Raw genomic sequence first — 18699 nt, 5'->3', positions numbered from 1 at the left:
CCACAGTTCCATGCAAAGGCAAATCACTCCAGAGTACCTTGACCCATGAGGAGACCTTTTATTCAAAGGTTTTAGTGCTCCAAATATACTACTGAGAACAGTATTTCCCCCCCAGGCACAGAACCGAGCACTTTAGCAAGGATGCAGTTCATACCATCTCTTCTCAGATATCTGAGAACAGCTATTTCCAAAATGATTAACAGAACTCATGGTTACTTAAATTATTTGGAGAAAGCATATATTTGACTCCCATGCTAAGTCACATCTACTTTTTAGTGATCTGGAAAAGGCAGCTATAGTAAATCCCCCCATTTCAAACAATTTTTTGATTAATCTACCTGTTGTATACTCACATTATGATTTGCTTATTGCTCTGGAGAAAAAGACTTGCAATATTTCAGTTATTTTACAGAATGAAAGAAAAAAATATATATCAGGTTGGGCACATGAGTGAAAGGAATACACTGTTCTGAAATATCAGACAAGCAGTACAGGAAGCCCATGAACACCTCTGATCTATTAACACTGAAACAATAATCTTGCCATTTTTTATCTTAAAATATACTACTAAAGAAAAAATACCTATTCCAAGTATGAAAAAGCAGGAAAAAAAATCAAATGGAACACACAGAATGATCTGCCTGTTTGAATGTCACATTTTGAAAACATAATTGGACATTCCCACATTGAAAAAAATCTTCAGAAGTTTTCTCACTGTTTATATGCTCGTCTAATGAGAGCAACAAGCTATTTCCATTTTACTTAAAGCTTTTAAGTTCACAGATTTAATTAAGGGGTTTTGGAAGAAGTACTGTGAAGACAAAGTAAGAACTTCAGTTCTGCCGAGATCTCTGGATAACGTCTTCACATTTTTCAACTAATTAAAATTACCACTGAACCTTCTGCAAATCCAGAGCGGCAACAGGAATTTCCCTCTAGGATGATATCATCAAGGAAATGTCAGCATCTGTAGCTTTCAAGCAAACTTAGTTAAAATGCTAACATCTTTCCCAATTTTTGACAAATGCTCTCTCTAAGGAGCACAGTTAAGGGATCCAACTATTTACAGACTCTTCAGCAAAGCCAGCTTTTTCCCAACATGAAAGGAAAATCACCATTGGTCTATTCTTGTATTTGGATAAAAAAACACTAACAATATTCCTTCCAGGTATGAGGCTATGGAGCATTAACTTTTAGCTGTTTGGGGATTGGGTTAAGTGTATATGTTTTTTGGGGGGGGGCTGTTGTCATTTTAGGTGTTGCGGCTTTACAAAAAAAAAGTAAAATATAAAATGTCTCTTTATCCACAATATCTGTTAAGATTTCTGAATTTGTGTGACTTCCCAGTGAAATGTCTGCAGTTCCATGCTCCTCCGCTCCAATCCTTGTCCCTGCTTTTCCATCTTATTTTAGAAGCTGACCATAAAAATCACAAACTATACTGAACAGATGAGCCTTCTGTGCATTGATGGTGCGTAGAACAATGGGGTCCCCCCATCGCTGTCATCTCCAGGATACGGCCCTGCACGGGTTTTCAGGATAAACCCACGCCCGTCAGCCTCAAGAAGCAGATAAGACAGAGACTCCTCCAGTAAAGAATTCACATAGCTGCAAAAACGCTTCCTGTTTGCATGTTGTTGACCACTCAGGAAAAACATGTTTTGTCAGGGAACTTCTCCTACGAAACACCCGCAAGCTTCAGAATCACTTCTGAACTTTGGGATCATCCATCTGCCCCCAGTATGTCCTGCCCGGTGAACTGCGCTGCTCCAGGTTTGATTGAAGGACTCTTTGCTCCAGCTTCTGCCAACACCACACAGCGGCATGCGCGCACGTGCCTGCTCGGGAACACCAGCAGTTGCCTGTGTTAGCAGCAAAAACCCCCACTTCTCGAGGGCTGCTGAAGTATTCTCCTTCCCCCGCTGTCCTTGGCAGCCAGGAGACTTGCCAGAGTTGGCAGAGGTTGCAAAGTCTGCAGGACGACAGCAGATATTCAAGCATCAAGCTTGGAGAGGGAACATGGAGATGGAGAGCAGCCTCAAGAGACTCTACCAGCCTTGCCTCACCTTCCCCATGACCCCGAGCATCCTTTAAACGTATCCTATCTACCTGCACTTCCCCCAGCTCCTTGGGGAGCAATTTGCTCCAAGAGGCTGTCCAAAACCTAACGCAGCCACAACGGCCTCAGCTCCAGGTGCAGACTCCTCACCAGCCTCCAGATGTATTCCCAGAAGCCTAAGCATAAGACAGCTCTCGGCATCAAGAAAAAGGACAGACACAGCCCTAGGACACAACCGTGAATTAGGTGACATCATTAAGCCACGCAGCAGTCAAGTTTCAGAGCAGGTATGGAATTTTTCTCAGCAGAGGGAAGGGTCTGAACTTGCCCTGGTGCTGGAGGGGATGCTGGGCAGCCTCACTGCACCGGGCGAGCCCAGTCCTGCTGAGTGCAAAGAGCGAACCGGGTTAACCTCCATAAGGCAGCTCTGCAGCTGGCAACCAACATCTCTGTACGGCTCTTCCAAGAGAGCAGACACACCATTTCTCAGAAGTGAAGCAGAGATTTTTAAACTGCTGGCAGACGCTTCACTCTCTACACTCAGATAAGCCAGATGAATTACTACAGCTAAGAACAGCAGGTCACTTTGCCTTACATTACCACCTGATTGAACAAAAACAGAGTAATACTTTTTTTTTTTAATTTATTTTTGTACTATGACAATATCTCTTCACAGATCTCAACTCAGTTCTTTGGACCAACCGTGCTTCAAGCACCAAACAGTAATAGTGCAAACACATAGTAGATAAAACAGCAACATGTAAGTGAAGCAGCCATTCTGCTATCTAATAATTTCCCATTATGGACCTTTGTTGGAGTAAATGTCATATTCATCAGCTGCTAGTGAACTCTGCAGATCCACCTCTCTCACCATCTCCGTCCCTCGTAGCTGCCTTCAGCTTGTGTGCTTCTACCTTCTTTCCAGTTCTGAAGCAAGTCAGGAACAGCATATTTATTTTCTACTGAAATATCAACAGAAAAAAAAACATACAAGAAAGCTGAAAGGCTGACTTGAAGGCTTCAGTTTCGGCACACTAATAAAGCACATTGAGGGAGCTTTCAGAAAATTCAGAGAAACTTTATAAGCCGATTGATAACATCCACGTTTTCCCTCAAGTTTTCAGGAAAGTAGAACAGCTTTTGTTTTCAAAGGCACATATTCCAGCTCCTGAATCCAAGTCCAGCTGCAAAGCATTTGGAAATGGTCTACATCCATGACAGAAAAGCAGACAAAAAGAAAATAAAGATTTGCCACAAGAATATGAAGTAAGAAGCAGGCAGTTGTCTTCTACAAGTGCTGGAAAGCAACAAGCAATGACATCAGCAACAGAAAAATAAAGGAAAAAAAAAAGTGTATAACGCTTGGCTGCATAGAGTCAGCGACTGGCTGAAGTCGGAAGGGACCTCTGGTCCAGACAGGTTTTGAACATCTCCAAGGACAAAGACTCCACAACCTCTTTGGGCAACTTGTGCCACTGTTTGGCCACCCTTTGCAGCAAGAAGGTGCTTGACGACCTTTCTCATATTGCTCCAAATGTAACAAAGCAAAACTTTTAACTGTTTAATGTGGATTTTAATCCACATTTAGTGAATAATGATATTCACATACAAATCAATTTAATTCATGTACAAGTTGAATATTCACGTTTGCTAAATTTCATTCTTAAACATCACAAGCAAGTCTTGCACCAAATTCCACCTATTTAATCGAGGATAGATCCCTTCACCGGGCTTACACAGCTCCATCTTTCCTGATCCTGGCATACACCGCATTTTGCACACACTCACTTCAGGAAGACAATGGCAGTGATAGCCTACAAGAACAGGTAGATCCACATGACATCAAATCCTTTCCTACTTTTCCCCTAAATTAAAAGATATGTCTTTGTTGAGATAAGTAGAAAGCGCACAGAGATCATAAATCGCAAATACTTTCCTGAGGATAGCTGAAGGGAAAAGGCTTTGCTTCTTTTTCACTAAAACTCGCTATCCCACAAGACAAATGAGAATTGGCTTCACGGTCCTGTAAGCAGCCAAGCCTGGATAAGGTCTGTCCTTCCAGCCCAGAAAAAACAACATTGGCAGTTCATGGAAACAAACTTGCTTTAGCAGAAGAGTTTTGGGTCACATCCAGTTCTCTGAAGTGAGTGGGCTGGTCCTATCACACTGTTCCACCCAGTTCTTCACTCCTTCATGTGCCTGGCAACATTCGAAGTTAAAAATAAATTTGTTAAAAAAAAAAAAAGGAGTTCTTAAATTTCTTCCTCCAATAAAAAGAGCAATAGGTATTCTAAATCAATGCTTTCACTTTGAAAAACTTTGTATGGTGAGGTCAGGGACACAAACAACTCGTGCTTTTGTCAAAAAGGAACCTTCTTTGTGCTGCAACAATAGATCACACGACAGCTGTCTGCCCGACATTACATATCATGGTCTTCACTACCGAGTTAGACCTATGCAAAGCTGTCCCTAAATAAACAAGAATTCTGAAGTAACTAAAATAGAGCTAATGCTGCCTGATGGTACGTAATGAGTACAGAATTTCTTCAAGCCATTTTTTCTTTTTAGCAGCTTCTTTTAATGTTTCGTTTACATGCAAATAAAAACCTCTGAAGAGGTCAGCATACATTTCTGAGATGTTCCTATGGGAAAACTAGTTTCACTTTTCCCACTGGGACTGGTAAAGCCTCTAAAATTAGGGCTTGCCACACCAGAAAAACAGAAAACTTCAAAACAAGCTCCCACAGGATCACTTAAAAGGCTTTAACGAAAGAATTCAGAATCACATCCTCCTCGCCAAGCCTGCCTGCCGCTCACCACATATAGATCTGCTGCAGAGCTGGGAGGGCTAACACAGCACACAGTCCCTCTGAAGAGCCCATCCAGTAATACCCAGTGGCATGCTGATACGTTCAAGAGCAATAAAAAAAATAAATCTCCTTTCAAGAATGCAACGGAAACGAGAAAACAAAGCAGGAACAAGTAGGGGCAGCTCTACCTCGCGCACAGTAGAACAAACGAGTTTTGGATACGGCGTGTTCCCATGGTATTTAATGCCTGTGATCGGCCGCTCCTTCTATGTGCGCTAGTGAAGCCTTTTAATGAGACCTGAGCTTCCCAGAGAAAGGTGATGTTACCTACCAGCCTGTAGGCAGTCTTAGCAAGCCTTACAGAACACCCAGACGGAGCATCTCTCCCTGTTTTTACTTACAAGAGTAAGTAAAGACAGACGTTTTCTTTTCAAGACTATCTACCGAGCTAGTTTTGTCATTCATTCAAGTTTGCATAACCTAAGGAACCTCACCGAGCAGCAGGCTCGTATAGCTTGTACTAACTAAGCCTCTGCTAAACCAGGAACTTCTCCAGCAATAAAATGTGATGCGTGCCCATACAGGCTGTGTTGAAGTTAGTAAGCGGAGTTTCTCCACCTTCCTCAAACTAAAGGGGAAAGAATGAACCCTTGCCCTGGGTATAACGCAGGAGACAGTGCCTGGGATCTCTGACAGCTCACCACTCAACTTGGGCACTCAACCTTTTAACACCTCAGCCTCCAGCCCAGCAGCTACTCTCACCTGCTTGCACATCATCACTGCTGTCTATCTTGCTGTCTCCAGCTTCAGAACCTTCATAGCATCCTTCCAAATGGAAAGTAGAACAGTCACCTCCAGTTTTCAGAGGGAGAACCAGGACGCCAAGTCCACAGCCCGTCATGAGCGCAGGAATGCCCTCAGTGGCAGTTCATGAAGTAGTCATCCGGAAGATCTGGTGCCACCTTGCTCAGAGACACTGGTGGCTGAACACAAAACGAATCCTGGCTTCTACAGCCTGGACCAGCCGCTCCCCACCATCAAACCACCTTTCCTCCTGATAATAAATGGAAAACACCTTTTGCCCTGAAGCAGCTGATTTTTCTCCAGGTCATTCTGAGGGACAGATGGAGTCCTGAGCAGCCGTTTCTGTACAACACAAGGCATGCAGTCGCTCTTTCAATTGTGTCCATTACTTGTGTCCCCAAACAGCGATCTGCAGCTGTGAGTTCTGCAATCTATCACTCTATCAGTTCTGGATTTGTGCTTAATTTAACACCACTTACTTTGTGTTGTAAGAAAAAACACCCAAACCACCTCATTTCAGTGCCACTCAGTATACTTTATTGCTGCATTCCTGAAGACAGGAACACTGCTTTCGTATGTGCACCAGCAAAGCATTACAAATCAGCATTTTTAATTCTGGCTCTCTGAAGATTGAACAAATGTGGGTTCCTCCTAGTGACTAAGTACCGTGCTGTTGGCACTTCTGGAGCTGTCGATGAACAGCAGGCAGGCTTTGAAAACAGCAAGCAATCCCAGATTCTTTTTTTTAATTCTTTAGAAATGGGCTCCCCGCAGGACGGCTCAGGTCTCCTGCCCCTCAGCTGAGCACCCTGTTTGGTTCTGCAGGGAAGGAAGACACTGGTCACCTCCCTTTGCTGCCATGGAGTGCTCCCTACTCAACACTGATGCTCCTTCCCTGCTTGCCTCGCTGCCATCCCCCTGGCCATCCCCCAGGAGAGCAAAGCGAGGACAGCCTCCTGCCCCAGTTCTTTCACTCTCCACGCTGCACAGTCAATGGGCCCTTTGGATCCCATAGTTCACCACATCAGGTCTTCTCTTTCTTGTCCAGAAGCCCATGTTGACCCAAAACCTTGGTGCCCAGCCTCAGCAGATGCCACAGGTGCAGGGCAGACCGTACCATCACCTTGCTGCTCCTTCTCAAGCACTTTCTTCAGCCTATTTTTTTTCTACTCCCACCACAATTTCATGTCACAGTAAAGACTCTCTTTCCAAGAGTTTGACTGCAAACTGTATTAGAAAGGAAAGCAAGATGAAACCCAGAAGACTCAAAGGGTAGGGACAGCAGCGCATTTAAAAACATGTATTTGGCAAGGAATAGAGGCGGGATGGGTTTTAATTGATTTGGGAAGGACGCGGGAGATTTTTTGTTTGTTTTACTGTAGACAAACCAAAACCTGAAGCAAAAATCTTTCCAGCCACAAACCACACCCTGAAATTAAAGTTCTTCCCCTCGCAACATCAAATTTGTAACTGCATTGTCCGCATCACCTTGAATTGCACACAAGTCATATGCCGACCTAAAGTTCGATCAATCTCTAGGTATCAGTAGAAGTCATACCGCCTACAAGCTGTCTGAACTCGGTAACTACCTATACCAGGAGGGAATACATACAGTATTGTCATGGAGTTGTTAATTACTCTTCTTAGCTTCAACTTTCTGCATTCAAATATATTAATCTTTCAAGGCGACAAATTTATGAAGGCAAGTGCTTAACAACTTAACATCAATGAAAACCACCTTGGTTATATCTGACTTCAAAATATCATATAAAGCAATGATCACTTTTGTTCGCTGACAGTAAATGCTTTAATATTTTTTCCAGTAACATTAGAAATGCAAGTGATTAAATGGTACATTTACATTAAAAAATTATGTATGAATAATGAAAGCGGTGGTAGAAGAACATGTTGACTACTATACATGACCAGAAAAAAAAGGCAAGAGAAACATTTTACTCTTAATAATCCCTTTTCCCCAGTCTGATGATTATTGTGCTTAATCTGACCTTTTCTGCAATACGAAATAATGTTATTTCCCTGGAACTTTCATCAGGGGAAGACTCCTTGCCACTTCAGTAATAAAAATGCAAAAAGGATGCTAAATGTCTGCAATAGGCCATTCAGGCAGCCACCAAAAGGCAGAAAGTCTTGTTTTTCTGTGACCACTTCCTGCTCTCTACCAAGAGAGTAGAAAAAGGAGGTTAATATAGAATGAGTATCAGACTTTGCTAATGTAAACATATTTTGACAACTTCCACTCACTAAAAACACACGAGTGGCTTGCAATCAGACCTGCCTGCCTTTTTCCTTTCTCTCAAATGAAGGTAAAAGTTGAGGGGCAGAGGACAAGGTAGAGCTCCAACCACAGCAGCCAGTTTTCCGTGGCAGAGGCAGAGAGGACAAACTCCCAGAGGGACACTTAAAAGCCAGCCTATCTTCCAAGACAGTTCAGTCATTTGATTTCCTCTTCTTACACAGACACCAAGGAACAACGTGGTGGATAACTTTTGAGTTTAACTCCCTGGAATCACCTCTTCAACAAAGAGCAAGACACTTGCTGCATTAAAGGCAGTGCAATGACATTTTGAAGCCCAAGGGTCCGCATCGAACAGTTTCGTACCACCAAGGGAGTTACTTCGCTGGAAGGTTATTGTCCTGGCTCTCTAACGAGCTCGTTACCCAGTGCACTCCCAAGGGCACGGATTAATAAATCAGATCCATCCCAGACACGCACATTCAATCCCCACTGCAGCAGAACACCTCCTGCTCCAAGAGGAGTGAACACTGCGTTCAGGGGAACCAAACTCGCTGCCTTCACGTCTGCAGAGGCTCATGGAGAACTGCAAATGAAAAGGCTACTCTTCTCAGTGACATCCTCACTTTAAATAATAAAAATAGAGAAATGCAGAGAGCTTTCAGGAGAAGGCAAGTATACATAGTACAAGAAAGGGGAAAAAAAGCTGTTGATAGGAAAAGAAGAAATACATTTGCACGGTGTAGAAGATAAAAACAGAAAAGGGAAAGAGAAAAAGTAAATAAACAGCAGACCAGCCTTTTAGAAAAATCATCAAATCAGAGGGCTTGACTGACATTCTATGTGGAAGTTTCTTTTAAGTTAAATTCTGTGGTAAAAAAAAATTTATGATGGGGACTTTGAAACAGAACAAAACCTTTAAAATCTGACCTTCGTGAGAGTGCTCATACAAGCTAATAAACAGACTCATGTGCAAAGCATTTTTTCTACAGTACTCTATTCCCACTGCATAATTTCATATTCAAATATTTCGGAAATTAAATCCTCTTAAACAGTCACTCTGATTCACTGGCAATTTGTGGAAACTCAGCAAGTTGCAGAACGCTAACTCAACTCCACCTGCTATAAAACCACACTGGCAGAAAACTATAATTATTCAACACGCTTTGCCACTATCACTTACTCATGTAAACATGTTCTCTCACTGTTAACGATAATGCTTAATAGTGATGAGAGGAAAGATGGTCTACAAGATAATCTTCTGAGTTTCCTGCTTAAGGGAGGCTAAACACTATACAAGCTCCTAATTAAAACTCTGAGCAAAGGAGAACTGTAAAAATATTTGCTAAAAAGAAAATGTTATACTTCATTAAAGAAAAAAATGAGTTTTTTTTAAGCATACAGCTCCATCTTGGAGGAAAAAAACACCCTCCGTGTTGCCTGCACCAGCAAATTAGAAAAAAGCTTTCAAATTTTACACTGATGAGGATGCACGATTACGTGTCACTGCTTTACCGCTTCAAGTCTTGATCTTCATTTATGCTTAAAAGGCGATTTTATTCTGCAACTCCCTCTCAGCTATCTCAGCTGATTTCACCTTCTGAGGCTGAAAGCGAAGGGCTGGTTGTGAGGAGGACCTGTGCAGTTGTGCTGCACAAGCCCAGGTGGGAAGCACCCCTGGACCACAGCACTGGGCTGCCCACAGTCTGGCAGGGGAATGCTTCCACCCCAGCGGGTGTACTGGTCGTGAATAACCTCACCAGCACACGCTGCTCCGCTGCTCTTAGCCTAAGCCAGGGATGCCAAGGGCTGAACCGCTTGCGAGGCTGACACCTAGAAAGCTGCAAATCATCACGAGTGTTTAGATTTGCTACAAGCGGGCAATGAAGGATTTAAGACATCATCAAAACCACATGCGCGTGAGTGCATCACTCACTGCGCACGTCAATCACCATCTCCTACCTAAAGGCTAAACGAAGAAGGAGCTCCATACCAGTACAAGCCTCTCCTCAGCTATGCCACAGGTTTTTCAAAGCAGGAGCACCAACAGTTGCACATTATCCCCGTACACCTGAAAAATGCATTTCAGTAACAGAGGTCAGTGTGGTGCAGCTCCACCAAACAGCCTAAGCCACCTCAGCTGCCCACGCACACGCCGCTGAGCCGATCCCCACATGAGAAGCAAGAGAAAACAAGAGGCAGCAAAGGAGTTTCAAACCACAGCACCTTTTCACTCAGCAGATTAAGAACGACACATGAAGTGACGGCTCTTCAGCAGCCAGATTTCATCACATTGGGCCACCAGCCAGCTCTGTTCAGCTCCACAAATGACCCAACAGCTGTATCCTGCTGGTAATCTGTTACCAAGAATTTCATTCTCAAGATACAAAAGATCACTCCATTATTAATATATTTTTTTCAAATGCACAAGCACTGAATGGGGTAATAAAACAGGTTTCTCCTCCCCATCATCATTTCCATACTGTTCACGAATTTTTAGATAGCATCAAATTTTGATCTACCTCAAAATTTCACCTCCTGCAAAGGCAGTTCAGCATTGAGTAAAAGAGTATCCTAAAAAACAGTACAAGTGCATGCACCTGTTAAGAAAAATATTGATTTGAGATTCTGACATAGAAAAACAAACAGAAGAAGACGACAATGTGTTGATGTTTAAGAAGTCACCAGCTTTACTCGCACAACAAGAATCAGAAAAAGACAAAGTAACCAGAAAAAAAAAATCAGGAGTGCAGAATTAGATAAAGAGAAATTAGAGATGACTTATTTTTAAGGTTCCCATAACAGAGAACACCAAAAAATACTTTTTCATTGGCTGCCTACATTATTGCTCAAGAGTATCTATGACTAAAATGGAAGTCCTCAGTTACAGGTGTGCATTTTTGCAGGATCACAGAAAGCAAAGCTATGGGCAACCCATGGCCAGGGCAGCACCCTGGGGAGCCACACAGCAGGGCTTTCAGCCTGCCTGACCCATCCCTGTGAGCCCAGGACTCCTTCGCCAGCCACCAGCATGCTCTGGGGAACACAGCAAAAGGAGTTTGCTCTTCCTCACTCCTCTGCCCTCGTCCTCCAGCTACTTCACTCCTGTTCTTCTCCAGTGTGCCCTGACTCACAATGTGCTGGTTACTTATTTAGAAGTCAAAACTTAATACATTTCCTATCCTACAGCATTTGAAATATTCAATTAAATTCAAATAATTATTCCTGGGAGAAAAAGAAATAAAATCAACCAAACCGAAAGCCAAAAAAAACCTTATCATTATCACCTAATAACAGCTAAACCCACAGATACCTCATACTAAAACAAAGTTACACCTGCTGTTTCAGAATTGGAAAATTAAGATGAGATGCGATAGCGACATCTACACTGCAATCACCACTCAGAGGAGCAGGGTGTTCGTAAGAATTCTCGCAGGAAGTATTTCTGCTTCACATTCACCTGGTAGACTTGAATTCTTAAGAAAAACAAAAAGTGTTCTAAGTGCATATTCAGAATTAAAGCAATAAGCATACTTATTGTAAGAATACTACTACAAACAGGACTTGGAAGAAGAAATGCCACCCCTGCTCTCTTTGTGGACTGCAGAAGAAAGGGAGATTTTGAGTAGGTGAAGGCCCTTGGGAACGTGACAGCTTCCCACCCTACCTCAAGACCACCACGTGACAGTCAGGATTTTATCTGCTAAAATAAAACAGATAGGACAGTAATGCTGTTAGTCTTTGGAAGACCCTGAGTATCAACAGCCCAGCACCACACGGAAATCTCCTACTATATTTTCTCCCCCGCTTCTTTTTTCAAATTCATAAAATTACAAGTTCTGCCTTGCCTTTGCCTTTCTTGTCATCATTACGCTTCTATTCTGGTCAAGTTTAGCCTGAGAATTTAAGAAGTGCATCTGGCTCCTGTCAGAGAGGAACTACATCCATTCAGTGCTATGAGGACAGAAGGAAAGGTTTTCAGGAGTACCTACATGACTTCACCTCTTATATTCCAATTTCAAAGGAAACCAGAAGGAGTGAACTATTTTCCAGCCCAAGCAGAAGCACTGGGCCTTGTAGGGCTAAGTCTGCTGGGCATGTTGGAAATCCTTACCCTAAAGACATAAGCTCAGAGGCTTAAACAGCACCTGAAACTGAGTAAGAAGATAATCAGAAAGGCTCAGTTTTCAGGTGTGAGCACTAAGATGCTCATTCAGTATTTGTGACTGCACCCAGATAAATACGCAAACAGTAACAAAGCCTCTGTGATGACAATTAAATCGGAAAGAACTCCATCTGCCTCTATGCAGCGTAAACAACCAAAGCTCCTTTGGTCACAGCTGCGCAGACAGTGAAAGGCACTGAATAAAGTCCCTCCACTGTATGCCCTTCCACCATCAGAGACCTCTGCCAAGAAGGCTGCCCACCCGTGTTGGGCACAGGTGGGCTTGGGGACCTGCGTGACCTCAGGAAAGCCACTCTACCCGTGCACTTGCAACCCAGGCACAGACACAAGCATCATCTCAGCTGACATACCCTCACTGGACACGAAACACTCCTGACCCTGCTTCAAACCCTCCTGAGCAGGGTCTCACAGGAGGTGCCGGGATCACTCCTGAGCCCAAGCGCGTCCCCAGAGGGGTTCTCCACACACTGCCTGTGGATATTTCATCGCAGATGTCAGTACCACTTTCAGACAGTCCCCGTGCAGCCCTCGAGAGGATGAGCTCACGCCGACAGGTCTCACCTTCCCAACAGCAGCAGCTGCTCACACACGACTCCCAGGTTTTTGTCCCAAGGGAAAACAAGCAGCTTGAAGCCATTTAAAAACAACAGAAGAGAGTGAAAAGGATACAGCAGATAAAACGTTAGTTACTTCGACATGCCATCTTTTTTTTTCCTAAACAGCAAGAGTGGTGAGGTGCCAAGCAGAGTGACATTGTGGCCACTACAGCAGTAGGCTCACAGAAAGGTGAATGTGAAACTTGGTCTACTTGGAAGCAAAGAAACCAAGGAAATCAGCAAGAAATAGTTAACAGGAGTCTTTCCTTCTGTTCCTTGAGGAACAGAACATAGGAACCCTATGAGCCCTCCATATCACAGCCTGGCATGGGCTAGAAGGGACCTTTAAAGATTGCTTAGTCCAAACCCTGTGTCGTGGGCAAGAGCATCAAAGGAGAGGAAAAAGAGAGAGTAACCTGAACTCCATCTCCTGATGTTAGCGAGAGCATACTGTGATAAAAAACAGGACAGTGTTTACACAGCAAGACAAACATTAAATGCTTAAGTAAACACAAATGTACCAAAAATCATATTCACTCATGAATGTGTTCATCCAGCTTTGAAGAATATTTATAGATCTAATACTGCATTAGCATTTTTAATGATGCAGCAAAACTACTTGAGGAACAAAACAAACCCGGCACAGTCCCTCTTCGCTATGAGCGTGTTTATTCATGAGCGCTCAGGTCAGCACTGCAACAGGTTATTCATGGACGTGGATGGCTGGCAGGAGCAAACCGGTATGTGATCGTAACTCGCTTCTGGCAATAAGAGAGCAAAAATAAGCAATTCTCCCCTCTTTGTAAAAGTGGGGCCAGATCAGCAATGTCAGTGATTGAAGAAACACTGTCCCACCCAGACAAACTCGTCTACCAAAGATATTTTGAATTATTCTTCTATAAAATACTGGTCTCAACTAAAGAGCATTTGCCCACACAGCACATGGCAGCCAAGTAAACAGTACTCACACAAAACACAGCTCAAGTGCAAATCGCGCTGCTGCTACACAGCAACGTTCAGGCTATTTTAACAAAGCAGAGAAAGGTTCGTGCAGGTTTGCTGGCACGATGAGGGGGAGCACAACTCCTACTGGGCAGCTTCAGCAGCAGGACAGTCACTGCACCAAAGCCCTGCTGCCCAGACCCAGATGGCCTTTCTGCCCCAACGAAGCCCCATCGGAAGCTCAGTCTAGGAACGCTTCCCAGAGAAACTCTGCTGCCCCATGATGGATCAGATCCCCAGAGCAGGAGAAGGTGGGACTGAGTCAGGGCAGGATACTTAGACCCAGCCATCCCATCCGCACTGCATGGCGAGGATACGCACCCCAACACAACCCTGAGGCCCAGCAACATTTACTAGAAATGCAGTATTTGATTAAAAAACAAATCACCAGCTGAAATTTGAAATGGAAAACATGGACTAAAGGAAATGGAAATGGTTTTCCATCCCAGCACAGGTGAAGTCTATCAAAGCAGGAGTCCTTGTTCATCACCCAAATCACTTCAGGTCATAGCAGAGAAACTTATTCCTCAAACGAGTAGGAAGAGGCAACAAGCAGGAACAGCCACCAACAGCTCCAGCACATCACTTGAAAGCTAAGCCCACAAACTGAGCCACTGTCATCTCTACTGCGCCTGAATTTCACCGTTACTCCAGAAACCGGACTGGGCAGTCGCCAGCCCCAACTCCAACTGCAAGAAACCAGAAGTGTAATCACAAAAGCTCAGACAAGTCTTTCCATTCCCCACCCTGCAGCAGCACAAATCTAAATAAGCCTGGGTTTGTTGCCGTAGAAAACCAAGTTTTCATCACGAGGGAGTTGCTGGCTAGAGCAAAAGCCTTCCCCTCCTTGGTCACACTGAGCGATAAGCAGCAAATACGCTGCACCTCCTCCGAGAATGCCAGTGAGACTCGAACAGTAACACGTTTAGTCTGACAGCACAGGATTTCTTCAATGAAAGTGCTCCAAAGCAGCTTTTATCACCCTCAGCCAAAAGAAAAGGCAAGAGAACACTGTCAACCACGGCGTTTGCAGCGGGAGACGGCAGACTCAGGTCAGACAGAAGCATCATCTTTAGGCTCTAGCAACGGCAACAGGAACACATAGTGGGAATTACCTGCCAAAGCCCTCCTAAACACCACGCGGCTTTACTCCTAAGCAGATTCCGCACAACCCTGAGGCCATAGCCCATAATGAAAGTTATGATTAAATGAGTATTTTCAGTGCTTATTTAATATGAATAACCGCAGTGATCATTTCTCAAAGCCTACTAACGCTGCTGAAAACAGACTGCATCTTTTGACTACGTGGGTATCAAAGCACGGCTTTTAGGTCAGCCTTCAAGATGATAAAGAAAGCAATTTGAAGACTGGGAAAGGAGCACAAAAATATGCTGTGCGCTTAGTGATTTGTTCACAGGGCTGGCGCACAAAGCAAAGCCAGTCCTCGCAAACACAGCGGGAGCAAGACACGGCTCAAGTGAGGACGCGGTTCCCTGCTAGATGCACCCCGCTTTACGAGCTGCAAACCCCTAGAAACGCTCCCGTCAAGGATACGGCACATGCCAGCATTACGCAGTTCCAAAAGCGCTTTGCCTCCAACTTCAACAGCTCCAGGCTTCACCCAGGGAGCAGTCCGGGAGGCTCAGAACCCCGGCTGCTATTCCAGAGACTCGCAAATACCTTAATTTGGGGAAATCCAAGAGGAAACCACCTTCTCTTTGCCTAAGCGCTAGCAGCACCAACTGTTGCAATCGTTCCATTCGCAGCGATGAGAAATATTTCAAGCCGCTTGCCGGCACCCACCAAGCTAAACAGAAATTAAATGGTATTTTTGTGCCACAGGGAGTCTCGGAGCAGAGCCCAGCGCTCAGCCCAGCCGCAAAACCAGTGCTCCAAAGCCCTTTCTCCCCCCCCAAATTCTACATTCTCGCTCCCCGACATTCCAGACCGTTCAAAACCATGAGTGAAGGACCCAAAACCCCTGGGACGCGGTGACACGGCCGGAATCACAGACGGCGATAACCACAGGGCGCGCTGAGGATTCCCGGAGGGAATGTTTCCCGCAGCACCTCGCCTCGCGCCTCCCGCACCTCCGAACGGGATGGGCGCTAGGACCGCGGAGCCCCCGCGCCTCGGGACGAGATTGGCACGGGGACGGCGTTGGGACCGCGGAGGCCCCACACCTCAGCCTGGGGTCGGCGCCAGGACCGCGGAGCCCCCGCGCCTCAGCCCAACCGGGACGGAGCGACGGGCGGCGCTAGGACCGCGGAGCCCCCGTACCTTGGGATGGGGATGGCGATACGACCAGAGAACTCCCGCACCTGAGCCCGACTGGGATGGGGTTAGCACTAGGACCACGGAGCCCGCACCTGAGCCCGGGGTCGGCGCTAGGACCGCGGAGCTCGCACACCTAAGCCCGACCGGGACGAGGCGGGGTCGGCGCTAGGACCGCGGAGCTCCCACACCTGAGCCCGAACGGGACGAGGCAGGGTAGGCGCTAGGACCGCGGAGCTCCCACACCTGAGCCCGAACGGGACGAGGCAGGGTCGGCGCTAGGACCGCGGAGCCCCCGCACCTCCCGCACCTGAGCCTGGGGTCGGCGCTAGGACCACAGAGCCTCCCCCCGCACGGGTCGGCGCTAGGACCCCGTAGCCCCCAGCCCGCGTCGGCGCTAGGACCGCGGCACTTACGTCGTCGAAGAGGGACCCCACGTTGGCGGTGACCAGCAGCACGGCGGCGGCCGCGGGCCCCTTCCCCGCCATGGCGCCGGGCGGGCGGAAGCGGCGGCGCTGCGGGAGGCTGCGGCGAGGGCTCGGGGCAGCCCGCGGGCATCCGCGCCCTGGCGGCGCTCAGCGCTCCGCGCCGGCGCTGCTGCTGTTGCTGCCGGCGGGGGCTGCGGCGGGGCCGCAGCGCATGGCAGGGCGGGACGGGGAGCGCGAGGCGCCGCTGTTACTGCTGCCGCCGCCGCGCCGGGACCGGGCGGCGCGGGGCGGGCGGGGGCTACGCGCGACGTCACTGCGCGGCCGCGGCTCTTAAAGGGGCAGCGCCGCCCCCGCGCCGCGGGGACACGGGGGGGCGGGGGGCACCGAGCGGAGCGGCGTTACATGTAGGGACATGGCACGGCGTCCCGTGACGCTGCATGGCGTGGCGATACACATCGCGACATGGCACCTCATGGCGCGGCATCACATAGCATGGCGTTACCTCTCTGGCGTGGCACAGTGTGCGATAGCGTCCGTATAACGCGGCGCGGCAGGGACGGGAGCCGCTGTGCCTCTCCTGTGAGACCTCATCTGGAGTCCCGTGTCCGGTTCGGGAATCCCCAACACAAGAAGGAGATGGAGCTGCTGGAGCGGGTCCAGAGGAGGCTACAAAGATGATCGGAGGGCTGGAGCACCTCCTGTATGAGGACAGGCTGAGAGAGTTGGGGTTGTTCAGCCTGGAGAAGAGAAGGCTCTGAGGAGATCTTATAGCGACCTTCCAGTACCTGAAGGGGCTACAAGAAAGCTGGGGAGGGGCTGTTCACAAAGGCTTGTGGGGATAGGATGAGGGGCAATGGGTATAAACTGGAGAGGGGCAGATTTAGACTGGACATAAGGAAGGATTTCTTCCCCATGAGAGTGGTGAGGCCCTGTCCCAGGCTGCCCAGGGAAGCTGTGGCTGCCCCATCCCTGGAGGTGTTCCAGGCCAGGTTGGATGGGCCTTGGGCAGCCTGAGCCAGTGGGATGTCCTTGACCATGGCAGGGGGGGTGGAACTGGATGATCTTTAAGGTCCCTTCCAACCCAAACTATTCTATGATTCTGTGATTCGATAGCATAGCATGGCATGGCACAGCATGGCATAGAATGCCATTACATATCATGGCATGGCACAGCGTGGCACAGCGTGGTATGGCATTCCATATGGCATCCCATGGCATGGCACAGGACAGCATGGCAAAGCATGGCATGGCACAGCAGAGCATAGCATCCCATGGGGTGTCATGACATGGCACAGCATGTTATGGCATCCCATATGGCATCCCATGGCATAGCACAGCATAGCATGGCATAGCATCTTATGATAGTGCAAGGCACAGCACAGCATAGCATGGTATGGCATGGCATAGCATCCCATGGCATGGGATTGCATATAATGATATGGCATGGCATGGCATTACATATCATGACATGGCACAGCATGGTATGGCATCCCATGTTGTATCCCATGGCACGGCAAAGCACAGCATGGCACAAGATGGAATGGCATCTCATGACACTGCATGGCACAGCATGGCATTACATATCATGACATGGCACAGCATGGTATGGCACTGCATCCTATGGCACGGTGCAGCACAGCGTGGCTCATTATGGCATAGCATACCATGGCATGGCACCATATACAATGACATGGCATTGCACATCATGACGTGGCATCCCATGGCACTGCATAGCATGGCATGGTATCACATGGCACAGCATTACATATCACGACACATCACAGCATGGCATTATGTATCATGACATGGCACAGCATGGCGTGATATCCCATGTCATGACGGCACGGCATGACACTATGACATGGTATCACATGTCATGACACAGCACGGCACGACACGGCATAATATGGCATGGCATCCCATGGCATTACATATAATGACATGGAATGCATGTCACAGCATTGCATTACGTGACATGACATATCCATATCTCAAGACAGCACAGCATGGCATGGCAGCCCATGTTATGGTACGACACAGCATGGCACGGTATGGCATGGAATCCCATGGCATGGCATGTCCAAGCACAGCATGGCATCCCATGGCATGGCATTACATGTAGTGACGCAGCACGGCATGTCCCAGCATGGCACAGCACTGCATAACATCCCATGGCACAACATGGCATGGCATTCCCTGGCATGGCGTGGTCCAGCACAGCTCAGCATGGCACAGCATTGTGTAGCATTACGTATCGCAACATGGCTTGGCATGGCTTGGCATGGC

The 18699-nt window shown here is 47.0% G+C and overlaps 1 protein-coding gene across 3 annotated transcripts in view; it reads right to left on the bottom strand.

Moving 5' to 3' along the window:
* INPP5A (inositol polyphosphate-5-phosphatase A) overlaps window positions 1-16704 on the bottom strand; it is a 246022-nt gene extending 229318 nt beyond the window's left edge. For all 3 annotated transcript variants that reach the window (XM_054071416.1, XM_054071414.1, XM_054071415.1), the window contains exon 1: window positions 16402-16704. In XM_054071416.1, the coding sequence (XP_053927391.1) occupies window positions 16402-16473 (72 nt within the window). In that variant the 5' untranslated portion in view covers window positions 16474-16704. The remainder of the gene's footprint in view (window positions 1-16401) is intronic.
* Between the last annotated feature and the right edge of the window lie 1995 nt (window positions 16705-18699).

Source organism: Cuculus canorus, chromosome 7 (assembly GCF_017976375.1).
Source record: "Cuculus canorus isolate bCucCan1 chromosome 7, bCucCan1.pri, whole genome shotgun sequence".
Classification (NCBI taxonomy): domain Eukaryota; kingdom Metazoa; phylum Chordata; class Aves; order Cuculiformes; family Cuculidae; genus Cuculus; species Cuculus canorus.
The sequence above is the reverse complement of the archived record's forward strand: the minus strand, read 5'-3'. Positions and strand labels throughout refer to the sequence as shown.